This window comes from Lathamus discolor, chromosome 1 (assembly GCF_037157495.1).
Source record: "Lathamus discolor isolate bLatDis1 chromosome 1, bLatDis1.hap1, whole genome shotgun sequence".
NCBI classification, from domain to species: Eukaryota; Metazoa; Chordata; class Aves; order Psittaciformes; family Psittacidae; genus Lathamus; species Lathamus discolor.
In genome coordinates this window covers 108,881,915-108,896,002 of record NC_088884.1, presented here as the reverse complement: position 1 = coordinate 108,896,002, position 14,088 = coordinate 108,881,915, and the positions used below count along the sequence as shown (strand labels likewise).

General features: G+C 41.2%; 1 protein-coding gene across 7 annotated transcripts in view; it reads left to right on the top strand.

Moving 5' to 3' along the window:
* CSGALNACT1 (chondroitin sulfate N-acetylgalactosaminyltransferase 1) overlaps positions 1–14,088 on the top strand; it is a 43,109-nt gene that overhangs the window by 16,296 nt on the left and 12,725 nt on the right. For 5 of the 7 annotated variants that reach the window (XM_065690013.1, XM_065690037.1, XM_065690018.1 and 2 more), the window contains 3 exons: positions 3,539–3,645; positions 8,802–9,054; positions 10,703–11,619. In XM_065690013.1, coding sequence (XP_065546085.1) covers positions 10,986–11,619 — 634 coding nt within the window. In that variant the 5' untranslated portion in view covers positions 3,539–3,645; positions 8,802–9,054; positions 10,703–10,985. Of the gene's footprint in view, positions 1–842; positions 990–2,610; positions 2,689–3,538; positions 3,646–8,801; positions 9,055–10,702; positions 11,620–14,088 lie in introns of those variants that run through there. The other 2 variants (XM_065690046.1, XM_065690014.1) reach the window with 2 other exon arrangements.

Here is a 14,088-nt window from a genome sequence, read left to right as displayed (position 1 = left end):
TAAAAGAAGGAAATGCAAAATGATGCTGTGAGATCCTGACCAAGGTATTTGCCTCACATCTGCTCCTCAAATTCCTTCTTTCTCTCCCTGTGTGACAGATTCATGTGAAATTCCAGAACTAACAGCAGCTGAGGAATCTTCCTGTGTGGCTGCAATATATGCACAGTATTTAGTTTTACAGTCCTAATTTTGAAGGCTAAGATGAGATTTTGGAGGAATCATAATTTCAAGATATTTAGTATTTTAATACTCTTTTTCCTCTGGGCTAGGGCCATAGTTTGTTCAATATTTACAGTTTCTGGGCTGATTATCAGCACTATTAAGTAGACCAGCCAGGGTAGTTCTGCTAGGGCCTCTGAAATGGCCTGTGAATCTATGATGGAGAACGAAGAAGCTATGGACCACGATCTGTATTTGCTGCCTTGCTGTCACAATAGCTTCACTGGTGACCCAACGGGACTTGACTTCCACTCTGCAAAACATTGAGCAGTAAGGAACATTGTTCTCAAGAGGTTTAGCATGTGTAGAGATGCAAAATGGGTAGAAAGAATACCTAAAGAGCATTCAAAGAGTGCTAGGAATCTGCATAACTTTCATCTGGAGCTGACCCCACTCCCTGAAAGCCTGCCCTTTTTCAGGGGAATGAAGTGAGACCCCAGATGGAGCAGTTGGCTCTGACATCATTAATCATGATGGCAATTTTTGCTACTCAAATTTGGGACAAAATTGCTTTATTTATTTAACTATCTATTTAAAAGAATTTTTTTACCATCTTTTCCTTTTATCCACAGATTACTTTTGTGTCTGTATGCCACATTTTGCTATTCTAACAGCTTCTCAAAGATTGCTATATTTAAGCCTGTAATAATGGATGTATGTATGACTCCTCAGCTAGCAAGCAGCTTGTTAACACAGATTGGTGCCTGTTTCTTGCATTTCAAGTCAAGTATACATTTTGAGGTTGAATATCTGGGATACAGGAGAAGCAGGTGTATAAAACCAAAGGGGAGGTCAAGAATATCTGGGTTTTGTTATATTCTTTCCCTTTTTTGTTCAGTGCATTTTGGGTGTGGTGTTCTTACTGGAGTGACATACTATACTGTTGCACTGCACAGGTTGTATGATATCCGGTAATCACATACAAGTGGCTTTAGTCAAATAAAATGAATAAACAGACACTGAATCAGTCTTATATGAGCCAAGTCAGTGTGTCAAAGTCATCAGGAGTTCCTGGTATGTTACCTCTGTTCAGCTGTGGTCTTCTGCAGTAATGAATACACTGTAATGATGTAAAATAACTTGGCTTAGTGTGATGATGCTTATGCATAGCTCTTCAGTGGAATAGTTGGGCTTGGGAAGCACTTGCCCCAGCCATCCACAGGCATCTGACAGACTAAGTGGTTGTTAGCCAGGTAAATTCCCTGGGCTCCCAGCAGAAACATGATTCTTGCTGCGTTTAGGTGGAGTTGGGGAGATAATTCAGTAGTTAAGTGCAAAAGCCTAGCCTTAGGTAATGTGAGTCAATATCCCAGAATTCATGTTTCTTACAGTAAGCAAGGGAGAGTTCTGTTTAGGATTGTATCCTTGTCCCAGGATCTGTAAGATAATTATGTTCTTTGAATTTTCCAGTTATTGTGATGTGTGAGATTGCAGAAACTTTATTCATATCTAGTCATCAGCTGTGTGGTGCAGATTATTAACAGTGAAAACAGTAGGACTAATAGTTCATAAAATCATGGAATGGGTTGGGTTGGAAGGGGCCTTAAAGATCATCTGATTTCAGCCCGCCTGCCATGGACAGGGATACCTTGCAGTAGACCAGGTTGCTCAAAACCCCATCCAGCCTGGCCTTGAACACTGCCAGGGGTAGGGCAGCCACCACTTCTCTAGGTTACTTGTTCCAGTGTCTCACCACCTTCACAGTGAAGAATGTTTTCCTAATGTCTAATCTGATTCTACTCTCCTTAAGCTTAAAGCCATTCCCTCTTGTCCTGTCACTACATGCCCTTGTAAAAAGTCCCCCTCAGATTTCTTGTAGACCCCCTTTAGGTATTGGAAGACTGTTACAAGGTCTCCCCTGAGCCTTATCCATGCTCAGCAAGCCTAACTCTCTCAGCTTCTTGTAACAGAAGAGGTGCTCCAGCCCCGTAATGGTCTTTGTGGCCCTCATCTGGACTTGCTGCAACAGGACCACTTCTTTCTTTTACTGGGGCCCCAGAGCTGAGGACTTTGACTCTTTAAAACTGTAATCCTGAATGCATTGCATGGTTACAGTAAAACCTTCAGAGGATTTAATGAGACAATGTACACTTGTAAAAGACCACAGAAAACAGCTCCATTTCCTTTTTTAGGGGCTAGAAAAGAGGCAGACTAAAGGACATTGGCTTGGGTGTGGGAATATTGTCCTCTGAGTTAAACTGCCATGGGTTCTCTTTGAAAATTATCTGATTTTAATATTCTACAGGAAACTGTATTAAAAGAAGGGAAAAGGAGAAACCTGTGAAGGCACAGCAGCAGTTTCTTCTTTTTATTTCATTTGCCTGCATAGCTGTGCCAGCGCAGATTCTAGCCAATCTTTGTTAAAATAAAAAATAATCTTATCATTTGAAGGCAGGTTTCCATACGAACAGAAACAAAGACTCAGAAGCACGAAGCTCATCTCCTAAGAAAATCTCTTCCAATATTCTGGTAGTTTTGTGGTGTTGGTTTTTTTTTTTTTTCTTATTTCCATTCCCATTTTTTGAAAGCTGTTATAAATGCACTTAATTTCAGGAAGCTGTTGTCTTTAAAAAAATGAACTCTCTTTAAAAATAAAAGAAGTTTGGTTAAACTTTGATAGGTGAGTACTTTGATATGTGAATACTTTGATACTTTGATACGTGACTTGTTAGATCAAACCAAGGCAGACGACTTTGCAGTAAAATGAGGAAAAAAGTGTTACAGTGGAGGTTCATATTGTGTGTGTTATTTCATCATTTTGCATGAAAAGTGCTTTGCTTCTGATTAAAGACTGAAGTTGTTGTTTTAAGAGGGAAGCTCTTTGGAACCCTTCAGGAAATGCTGACCTGACTACCGGATGTACGTCTCCTGTGTAACAAAAGAGGGAAAGAAAAGACAACTTTTACTAGCAAGGGAAACTGTCTTTATTAATGTCATCAATCAACTCTGTGTTAGACAATCAGGATGGCTCTTCTGTGAACTTGTAACATTTAATGCTTTCTAGCTGAATAGCTTTTATTTAAGAGCTATGCAATAACTGCAATTAAAATCTCCATGATAAACTAGTTTTAATCTCAAACAGTAATAGAGTTCAATGAAGGAACTGAAATTTCTTGAGGATCAATGTGAAATTATCTTTCTGGCTGTAAACCAGTCTATCAGACTACTTGTTTGAATTGAAGTATTTGAGGATGAGAGACGAAATTTTAGAAACCACAGCAACTGTGAACAGGTGTCTCAAAAATGTGGCTTGGATTACTTAGTTAAAGGATATAAAAATGTGATGACATTTTTCATAAAATTAAATCTTTTTCCTTAGAGCTATTTGACCAGAAGTGATGTTTTATCTGGGCCTGTGTGTGCTCTAGTGTTTTTGAAGAAGCGCACAAACAGACATGAAATGAAAAGTTGAAGCACTGCGATTTGGTAAGTTAAAACAAAGTAGACATTCTCAACCAATTGAAATATTCTATTTAAAAATAAATCCATCTAAGTGTATCATGCAAAGCTAACATCTTCATTCTGTTGAAATCAATTGTCTTAAGTAAAACTTCGTAGATAGCTGTGTTTTGTAAGATATTTCCTTTTGCTTGTCTTCAGGGTTTTTGTTTAAAAAAAAAAAAATCCTTTTGGAAAAACCATTTCATGGTCAAGTAGATGATAGGCTCTCTATATTTAATTTTGTACAGTCTTTCTTTCTTTTACCCCTCTGCCTGGACCTTTGCTACAGAAGATTTGCTGTGATTTATCTTTTCAAGTTCCCATAATAAAGAATTGGCTAGTTTAATGGTGAAGGTGAAGTCAGTGAGATTCAAATATTATGTAAGCCTCAAGTAAGAAAATGAAAAAGATACTGAGGGTCTAGTGGAAGGCCACAAGGATGATCAGGGGTCTGGAGCATCTCTCTTACGAAGAGAGACTTTGGGAGCTGGGTCTGTTTAGCTTAGAGAAGGCAAGACTGAGAGGGGATCTCATTAATGCATACAAATATGTCAAAAGTGAGTGCCAGGAGGATGTTGCCAGACTCTTTTCAGTGGTGCCCAGCAACAGGCCAAAGAGCAGTGGCCATAAATTAAAGCACAAGAAGTTTCACCTCAACATGAGGATGAACTTCTTTATGCAGAGGGTGCTAGAGCACTAGAACAGGCTGTCCAGGGAGATCATGGAGTCTCCCTCTCTGGAGACCTTCAAAACCTGATTGGACATATTCCAGTGTAACCTGCTCGGGGGTTGGAGCAGATGAGCAGATGATCGCCAGAGGTCCCTTCCAACCCCAAATTCTCTGATATTTGGAAACTTTCTCTAAAAAGAGAAAAAATATTTTACTGAAATGGGTAAAAAGCTTGGGCTTTTCAAAGAATTGCTAGGAGGCTCTTTCCTGATATATCAAGGAAATGATAGCTCTTTGACCAAAACCACATACCAAAACAGTAGTGATGAACTAAATGGGACTTTGTGGCACTTGTTGATTTATAGTAAGCGCTAACCTGGAGGAGGAAGGAAATGGGGGCTGAGTCACGGGACTGGTCTCTTCCTGTCCATTAGTACTGACCAGACTGATAGGGAGATGCAGATCAGCAGAGCCTGGGGATTGGTAGGTGAGCTATGAGAACTGTTAATGCTGCATGTTTTAGAGCTATGTGTGGAGTTTGGGTACCTGCCTCAGTACTGAACCATGTTGCAGTAATTTTCTGGCTTCTTGATTATTAGTTTGCAGCCTGAAACCTGATTTTCTTTTGTAATGTAAACCATAGCTGAACAGTAGTCTTGGTCAGCAATATTAGTCCCTATCCTGCTAAGTCTTGCTCAGCCTCAATAACATACCAAAACCTTTATAGCTGGTATACCAAGATGTTTTGTCCTCTTTACTCTTGATTATTTTATTTGAAGGACTGTCCTGATACCATGCTACCCAGAAAATTTCATTTTTAGTACAGAGAGCACAGAATTTAGGTCTCTGCTTTACCATGAGAAAATAACATTGGGCTGTGGGAGTCAGATGTCTCTCCTCCATTCCCACATGCTAGACTCAGAAGGAAGGAAACCTCCTCTGCTGTCAGCTCTGCTGGAGTTAATGAAGCTCAGGTTCACCATCTAGCTTGGTAACAGGGGATTCTAGCTGTAGCAGGGGATTTCTGGCAAGGAGAGAAGGGAATCTCCAGTTCAAACTGGAGATCATGATAGGACATGCATCAATTACATTGCTTTATGGAGGATAAACAGTGTTGGAAACTTCCAGGAAAGTCTAGTGAAGGCTTTTGGAAGTGTCCTATAGTACCTCCAACTAACAATTGTACTGAGGAAGTTCAAGTTTATACACCTACAAGTCACTGTGTTTAGCAGAGAGGGGTAGCATGTTGTGGTTGTAAGGTGGAAATCTGAGTGTCTAATACAAAAAATAACATTCCTAATAAAGACTCCTATAATTGCTGGTTATTGATCTGTGGAAAACTGCCAAGTCTTCACACATAACATTGTTCTGGGGGAGAGAAAGCACTTCTGCTAGTGTTGTTGCAGTTACTTAATGTAATAATTCTTATGAATAACAAACAGTGATGCTGTCAGCATGTGGAGATAATTTTAGATATTTTATTGGTTCTTTTCATGTGTGGTTAGAATTTAACTAATGTTTAACTTCTGTGCGGTCTTTTGTTACATGTAAAAGGGTGGTCTTATGCGAGTACACTTAGATCTCAGAATATAGGGGTGGAGTGTCAGGTGGTGCTCTTACGGAAAGTTACTCTTCTTGGTAGGAGGGAACCAATTAAATTAGCCTCACTATGATCCAAATTGCCAACAAAGGGTAAAGTTAAATCTTCTGCATTATTTTTTTTAACTTCCACACTGAGACGCATATACCATTATCTTAAATGTAAAGCCAGTCACTTCTCAGCACCCTCGCAAGAAGAAAACATAGTATTTCCAGGAGCATTAAGGCTTTTCAACATTTCTTGTTTTGCTTAAGACTGCTTCTAATAGTTGTAACCTTTTTGCAAGGTGATCAGATTGTAATTGTCAGTTATAGAGGGGAACAGTGCAACTGCCCTTCTGTGGGCGGGTTAGATACTGAGACTCACTTTGAGAGTATGCATGGAAATAAGAGTAAGATCTGCCGAAGATTACTCTAGAACTGAAGATTAGGAAATGAATATTTTTGTAAATTGTCTACTGTCTTCAAGTACTGGCATTTAGCATTTTGATTCTGAACGCTATTTCTTAACAATCCTTTACTGCTGTTTCAAGTGCTCTATCAGTTGCAAAACAGATATTAGGATTTTAAGTGGTTTGTTTGGGATGTATGAGTGTCAACACAAGAGGGAATGCTGGAGTACAGAGAGGCTATGAAGGTGCACACAGTCAGTTTATCAGACAGGTTCTTGCCTTTATTTCTGCCTTTTGTTTAATTCAGGTGAACTGGGCTGAGGAGTAGTTGATAAATCATAATTTGGCTTTAAGGAGAAAGAATTTCTTTTTGCATTCCCTCCACATGCACCTTAAACACTTGTGTAAGACTTGATTTTCACCCTTGTCACATGTCCCATTTTGCTCAGTGGCTTGAATTTTTATCAAGGGCTTTAGGGGGCAAAATCTTGTCCCTAACTTTTAAAGCAGACTAATTTGTCGGCAGTGCTATGTGCAGTACCCGTAATTAAAAAGTTCAAGGCAAATGCCAAGTGGTTACAGAATGTCTTTCTTTGTGTGTGTGTGTGTGTAAGACACTTAAAGTCCAGGTGAAGCATCTGTTTCCTCCTCCCCACAGCTTGTTCTGGAGACTAATGTGATTCTAATGAAATCTCACTGTGATGTGTGCTGCTCTTCAGTGAAGATATTTCAAACATCTACTAGAAAACTAATTGCAGCTTCTGCCATTCACTGCCTCTATAAAAAGAAGAGGGGGGAGAGGAAAAAAAAGGGATTTAAAAAGGTTTTTTGAGCTAAAATGGTAGTTACCAGTCTGAGTTAAACCTGCAATAGGAAGCTGTAGCAGAAAGCATGCAATTATTTGGCATTGCCCATTCCATGTGTGTTGGGAGATTGCTGCCTCTGCGAACACGACTGTTCTTTTGCCAGCCATTTGTGACCTCAACATGAAGAGCAAGGGGAGTATGGAGCTGAAATTTTCAGTTTAGTTTTTGGGAGTCAAAAATTCATGCTTGAAATACATTGTCTTTTCTGTGCAGGGATAAATTTCCTTTATCTTTACAGCCCATTAAAAATCCAGATGCTGGTAACATCTGTGGTGGGTAACAGTGGTGGGGGCATACCAACCAACTTTCTTAAGTTTTCCCACTCCTTATGGTGCAGCACACTGCACTGTGTGCAGCCATTCACAGAGTGCTTACACTGGTGACAGAACGCGTTTCTGTGTTCAGATCGTTTTTGGTCTCGGGTTCCTTGAAAAGAAATGAAAAGCCCCTGTGTGCTGGACTGACCTCTGGCTGTGCTAACAGGTTGAGCTGAGGTTAAAGATGTTTTTGCAAAACAGATACTTTTTTAGAATTAATGCCCTTTTCCTTGCCTATCATACTAACCACTGGGTATTCATTAAAGCTTCTCTTTGCAAATAGACTAATACTATTTGATGCAATTGACTGCTGTGAAATACAGAGGTGTTTTTGTCAGTTCCTGGAAAAAAACTGACATTTCAGTTTGTCTCCCCTTGATCTCAGGCTCTCTCAGTTGGTGTGAAACTGTGTAGGTCTGGTGAAATCAACAGAACGGTTGTTAGGAAGAGTTACCATCCCTAGCTTTGTGGCACTGTCTGTGCAGTTAAGATGCTTTAGCTGTGACCACCTTCAGTGTTGACTTGAAATAATCTGCTTTTTTTGGCACTGACATGGATTGGGACTGCTTTCACAAGCATGCCCATGAGATAGGAAGTACAGTAACAACTCTATGGTTAAATATCAGTCAGTGTAAGACAGTGCCACTGAAGCCACCAGTACCATTTAGTAAGACAGATCTAGCAAAAAAAAAAGAGTAAGTAATAAGTACTTGTTGTCAAGATGCCCCCAGTCGTGATGTCAAAACCCCCATGAAGAAGGCAGCAATCCTCATAGGCTGAATTTCTTGTTATGAGAATGGTGGCTCAGTTATTTTACTGTTCTGAAGAGTTTTTAAAGATGCATCTTTGATGGCTGAGATTATAAACAAGAAAACTAGATAGGAAAGACAGTACTCTGAAGAGAGACCCAGTATGTTTTAGTGAAGATGGCTATATATGCACACATATATTTTAAGGTCAACATTCGAAGAGCTCTTTACCCAAAACTCAAATCCGTTGCTGCTTATAGAAATGAAATTGTGTGTTTATCTAAGCCATTGAGATGTAATTTCAGTTTATGCCGTGTTAGCACAACTAATCCTTTCAGTGATGTTCAGCTTCTGCCAATTCTGTCAATGGACTAATTGTGTGAAGTGAAGCATACAAGCACAGCAGTGTTTTATGTACTACATCTTACCACTTCCTGACCCTGTCTCACTGCACACTACCTTCTTGCAGTCTTCTAGCCAGATCTGCTGTAGAGTTAGAAATGCCCAGATTAATTTTCCCTGCTTTGACAAGCTCCTTTCCATTGCAGGAGGCCAGCTTTTATAGTGCAACTATAGGAAGCGTCTCCACTACAGCCTTTCACCACACAGGAGACAGACTGAAGATGTAGGCAGCTGGTAAATGTGAAAGCAATGAAAAGGTGTCTGAGGTTGACGGTGCTTTCCACAGTACAAGCATTTTCTGGGAAGGGCATAAGAAGGGAGATAAACAGATGATCGTGGCAAGCTGAGAAGTAGCTGTAGCAGACCAAGATGTTCCAAAGAGAAGATCACAGCAAAAAGGTAAGGGCACCAACTTCATCCTGTCCTTTTTCCTGCTGCTTGAATATTTTCTTCAACATCAACAGTTCTTCATTTGACATTTTCTGGAGAATCCTCTAAATACTGTAATAGCCATTCAGCATTACAGCATTGAGAAAAATACAGTAGTATTTTCATAGCTCACTTTAGCCTCCTCAATTCCTACTCTAAAAGTGCATTTTTTTTTCTAGAAGCTCTGCAGACTGATAAAATACTGATAACAGTTCAAAGATAAATACCGCTGCATAGCTGCTATATATAGAGCAATACTCAATCAAGGCATGGGGAGGAAATCGTGTAGCAGTTCATAGAACATCCTACAGAAGACTTAAGGTTATAACTCTGATACTCTCATTTTAGGCAACCTGCTTTTACTTAAGGACCTGATGGCAAGGGTGTATGACTAAAAGGACTGTGAATCTCTGTTGTCAAAAGAAGTGTCATAATGTCATACATGTATGCAAGGGGAGAGCAGCAAGGTTGCTCAATTAATTAGATTGTGTTTGAATCTAACATGTAGCATCAGTGTAATCTAGGACATTACTCAGCCTTGGCCTAAGTCTGCTATCAGCTGAGTAAATGATGAAGTTCCTTGCATCAGCATGGATTTTGGCCAAAAAATAGGGATTTTGAAAATCCCACTGGTAGTATTCTCAGTGCAATTTTTGATGTAGCTTACAGCTAGACCAATATTCATGTTCAGTCATCTATTTTTTCTGTCCTGCTTCTAAGTATACATGAGGAAATATTACTAAAAATTATAATGTTCCCAGTTTTAACTTCTCTTACTTTAAAATATACCTAAGCCAGCTTTCCTGAAACCTTTTCTGTGGTCTTCACTCCTGAGCAGAGAGCATATGTTAAAAACACAGCAGTACTGAACATTGCTGCAAGACTTTTTATAATGTTACGAGAAACAGAAGAGGGCCTTAAAACGATAACATAGTGTGCAATTCTGACAGCCTTAGTTGGAAACAAAGCTTCCCCTGATTTTGAGTAAGACTTGGCCTGAATGCTCCTAAAAAATCCTATCTCTACTTCTCTAGTTTTAATGGGAGCATCTGGTAGGATATGTCAAACAGTACTAGTTCAGCAATCGGCCTCAATAATAGTTTCTAATCTTTTGGTTATCAAATTTCTGCTCCAGGTCAGGTTTCATATGTTCAAATTGGACCACATTTGCCACCTGGTGTTTTGGAAAGACATGCCTGAAATCTGAAATCTATGCGGTAGCTGAGGGACTCAAAATCTGAGTGCTCTAAGAGGCAGAACACTTCATCATTGCTCGGATGAATTTAGCACCTTCACATCTCCCCAAAAAGTAATAGATGATGACTTCCTAAAATTTATAAAGCATGACAGACGTTGAGGCCTGGACCAGTTTTTCATTGGCAATGGATGAAGTCATGTTATTAAAATGAAATGCATGCATACAGGGTTTCCCATGTAAGGGTCTTGGCACCTTCTCCAGAAGCACAAGCACCTTCTCTTAGCACAAGCACTTCACAGCTCTGAGGTGTGCCAAAGCAGTTGAGAAATGAGGTAAATTCTTAGAACATTCTTAATGGTTTGGACTGAATGACCAAATTCAGATGTGCCTAAATGACTGTCCTTGTCATTTGTCTTTCAGGTCCTCAGGCTCCATCAGCCACCAGCTGAACAGATTGTAGAAGCGCAGGTGTTGCCATAAGGATCAGGTGTCCTGTCTGCTTCATGGCTTGTCTTTTGGTCCTGTTGGGTAAACAGCAGAGAGAGCCCAATACAGAGGCAGAGCACATGTTTTAAGAGAGCTGACAAGCCAGTTCCTGCACATACATGTATCTGTGTAAGAATACTCCAAGTCCAGGGGCCTCTGTGGCACTGTGTGGACGTAAGAACTGTTGCATGTGTGGGGTTAGACTGCTTTTTGAGCGATGATTCTCCGCCGAAGATTTGTTCTATTTCTCCCCCGATTTGTAGGCCTGCTGATGGTGGCCTGTTGCTTGGTGACAATTGTTTATATGTTGGCTTGCACACCCAAGGGTGACAATCAGCAGCTTTCCTTGCCCAGGGTACACAGTCCGACTATGAAGGAGGGATATGAAGCCATTCTGCAAGAGCGAGAAGAGTATCACCTCAACTACATCATCAGTTTGAAGAAACAAATAGCCCAGCTGAAAGCTGAGCTTCAGGGCAGGAGCGAGCAGTTTAAGAACATGCAGGATGAGCACCCAGACCCTTTGGGCATTCGACTTGACCACAGCAACCCAGAGAAGTCCCAGGCTAATCTGCTGGCTTTCCTCCGTTCCCAAGTAGACAAAGCTGAGGTGCACAGTGGCATTAAGCTCTCCACAGAGTATGCGGTTGTGCCCTTTGAGACCTTTACCCTTCAGAAGGTGTACCAGCTGGAGACAGGGCTGACACGCCACCCAGAAGAGAAACCTGTAAGGAAGGATAAGCGAAATGAGTTGATAGAGGTGATCGAGTTAGCTGTTGGGAGTTTGAACAATCCGGAGGGGAATGGCAATGCAAAACACCGTGTGTACACAGCCTCTGACTTCATTGAAGGTTTGTATGCAGACAGGAGGTTAGAAGGGTCTACATAGCGCTCGTGAGTGGTTCTGGTGTGACTGCTTTGCTGAGGAAGATGGGAATTATCTCAGAGCACAGATGTCTGGGATGATGTTAATGTTGTGACCCAGTGGCGCTGTCTCAGGTACAACTGCAGAATGGCAGCTTTGCTGGGGAATTGGACTTTGTGACAACAGTGCCTGCCAATCTGTTCTAGTGACCACCAATGTATGCTCACAGCTCTCTAGTCATGCACTTGCTTCAGAACTGACAAAACAAGGGGTGAATGACCAGGCTGCGATCCCAGACCTGTTGTCACTGTTAAGACCGATAACTGCAGTCCAAATCCAAACTTCAGTGTTACACTTATTTCCACCTGCACAGCTCTGCTAGAGTCAGCATGGCAAGACAGGTTTTGAGGGACAGCAGCTGACGAGCTCAGTAAGTCAGCTGGTATCACCTGTAACTTCAAATGACTACAAAAGTTTAACCTTTGCAGGGTATCTCCTATATGAGCAGTGGTGCATCTCAGCCCTTGGATTCTAAAATGAACCTAAACAGTTTTTATTCTGATACGTAATATTGGGGCAGTAAGTGTGGATTTTTAAAGTGCCATTTTTTTAAAGTGCCATTTTTTACAGTGACCAGTCTTTACTTCATTTATTCTGTCACTGAATCCAAAGTGCTTACTTGGTTCCAGTCAGGCTGCTTTTTCGCAGCCAGGCAGAGACACCAGATGTATTTCAGGAGTGCTTCAGATGTATTTCAGATGTATTTCAGGAGTTTTGCTATCTCTGTGGTTGATGCAGACAGTTTTTCAGTGTGTAAAGACCTTGTTGAGGCAGGTCCTGGCTCCTCTCTGGTGCAGGTACTTTCTCTGCACCAGTGAAATTCCTATGGCTCAGACATGGGACTAGGGCATGGCAAGGAACTGGGAAGTGCTGCTGGCTGCCAGCATCTGAATGCATTATGGAGCTATGTGCTTCTAGTTCCCTCTTTTTTGTTTGTTGTTTGTTTTATAATTTCAAAATATGTTTCTACTGTTTATTATGGGAGCTGAATAAGCATCTATGGCTGCTTGGCACCAGCTTTTTCATGGGGAGAGGTGAGGGGAAAGGAGATGTTTCCTGCCATATGTTGTTTAATATTCCAATAAAGTTGCCATTTTGCTTAGAACCTGCCTTTATGCACAATCAGAGGGCTTTGTCTGGATACCAGTGCTGTTCCTGGGGAGCAAAGCAGAATGTGGTGTGCAGAAAGTCATGGGAAAGGATGCACGCTGCAGTGCTGGCTCTGTGGAGATTCCTCGTGCACTAAAGGCCTTGCAGGCTTTCACACCCATGGTGAAATACTCCAGACAGAGAAAGCTTTGCATGCATCCGGGAGCTTAAGAAACTGGAGCCCTGCATGCAGCTCAACCTGAGCTCAAGAAACTTTCCTTGTGTCCTCCCCTGCAGGACAAGCCCTAGCTTCTTGTAGGTGCAAGGAACAAATTCTCATTCTTACTTAGCAGTGCAAACAGATTTGTTTGCAAATGCAGGGATGGAGCTGATGCTGACTTGGCAGAAGATATCTCTGCAAAGTTCCCTTGGAAATCTCTGTTATCTCTTGGCAGTCTGTTTTCCCCCAGCCTCCATTCTTCAAGAATGGTAAAAACTGCTGATCATAGCACAAACAAATGTATTTCTTTGTATAACTTGAACAGGAGAAGAGAGTTTTGTATTCCTATTCTGCATTTCAAGTATGATTTGGACTCAGAATTTGTTTTGGAGACAGTGCTCTGCAGGTGCCACTGCCTACATAACAAGTTAGTAACAGGCTGGATTCCACGGCAGCTTCTGGCAGCTTTATGCCAATTCAGCAATACAGCATCCGTGAGCAGAATTACCCAGCCACCAAAGCCAGCTGTTTTCACTTCTGGAACTGGCCAGGATAGCTGGAATTTTCTGGGAGATGTGGCCCAGGTCTGCACTGAAAGTAGTGCCACTTAACCCTGTAAGCTTTTTAGCTTCCAGCTGCTCTAGCAATAGCGCACAAAAGCTGTATGCATTTCACATGTTAAAAGTGGGTCTGATGCCCTTGTCTTAAGGTTGAGCAGGTGAAGGGATGTGCTGAAATGAAAATCAGGTAATCAGGGTCAGAGACAGGATCCAAAACCTGAACTGCTGCTCTTGAGACTTGTGTCTTTGTTTCTGCCTATTCAGTGAAGCCTTTGACACTGGCTTTACTCAAGTGTGTTGCTGATCTTACTAGCTAGTCTTACTAGTATATAGAGTGCTGCAAGTTCGATCTTGCTTTATTGGGCCTCTTGTCTGTTTTTTTTTTTTCCTATTCTTGTGGGGCACATCTGGTACCTGCTACCACTTTTTCAGTACTAGCTCATTGTTAACATATGTCAATAGGCAGAGTGGTGGTTTGGTGAAATAAATTTGATTAGGGCCTGTTTCTCTTCCTCTTTGCCATTCC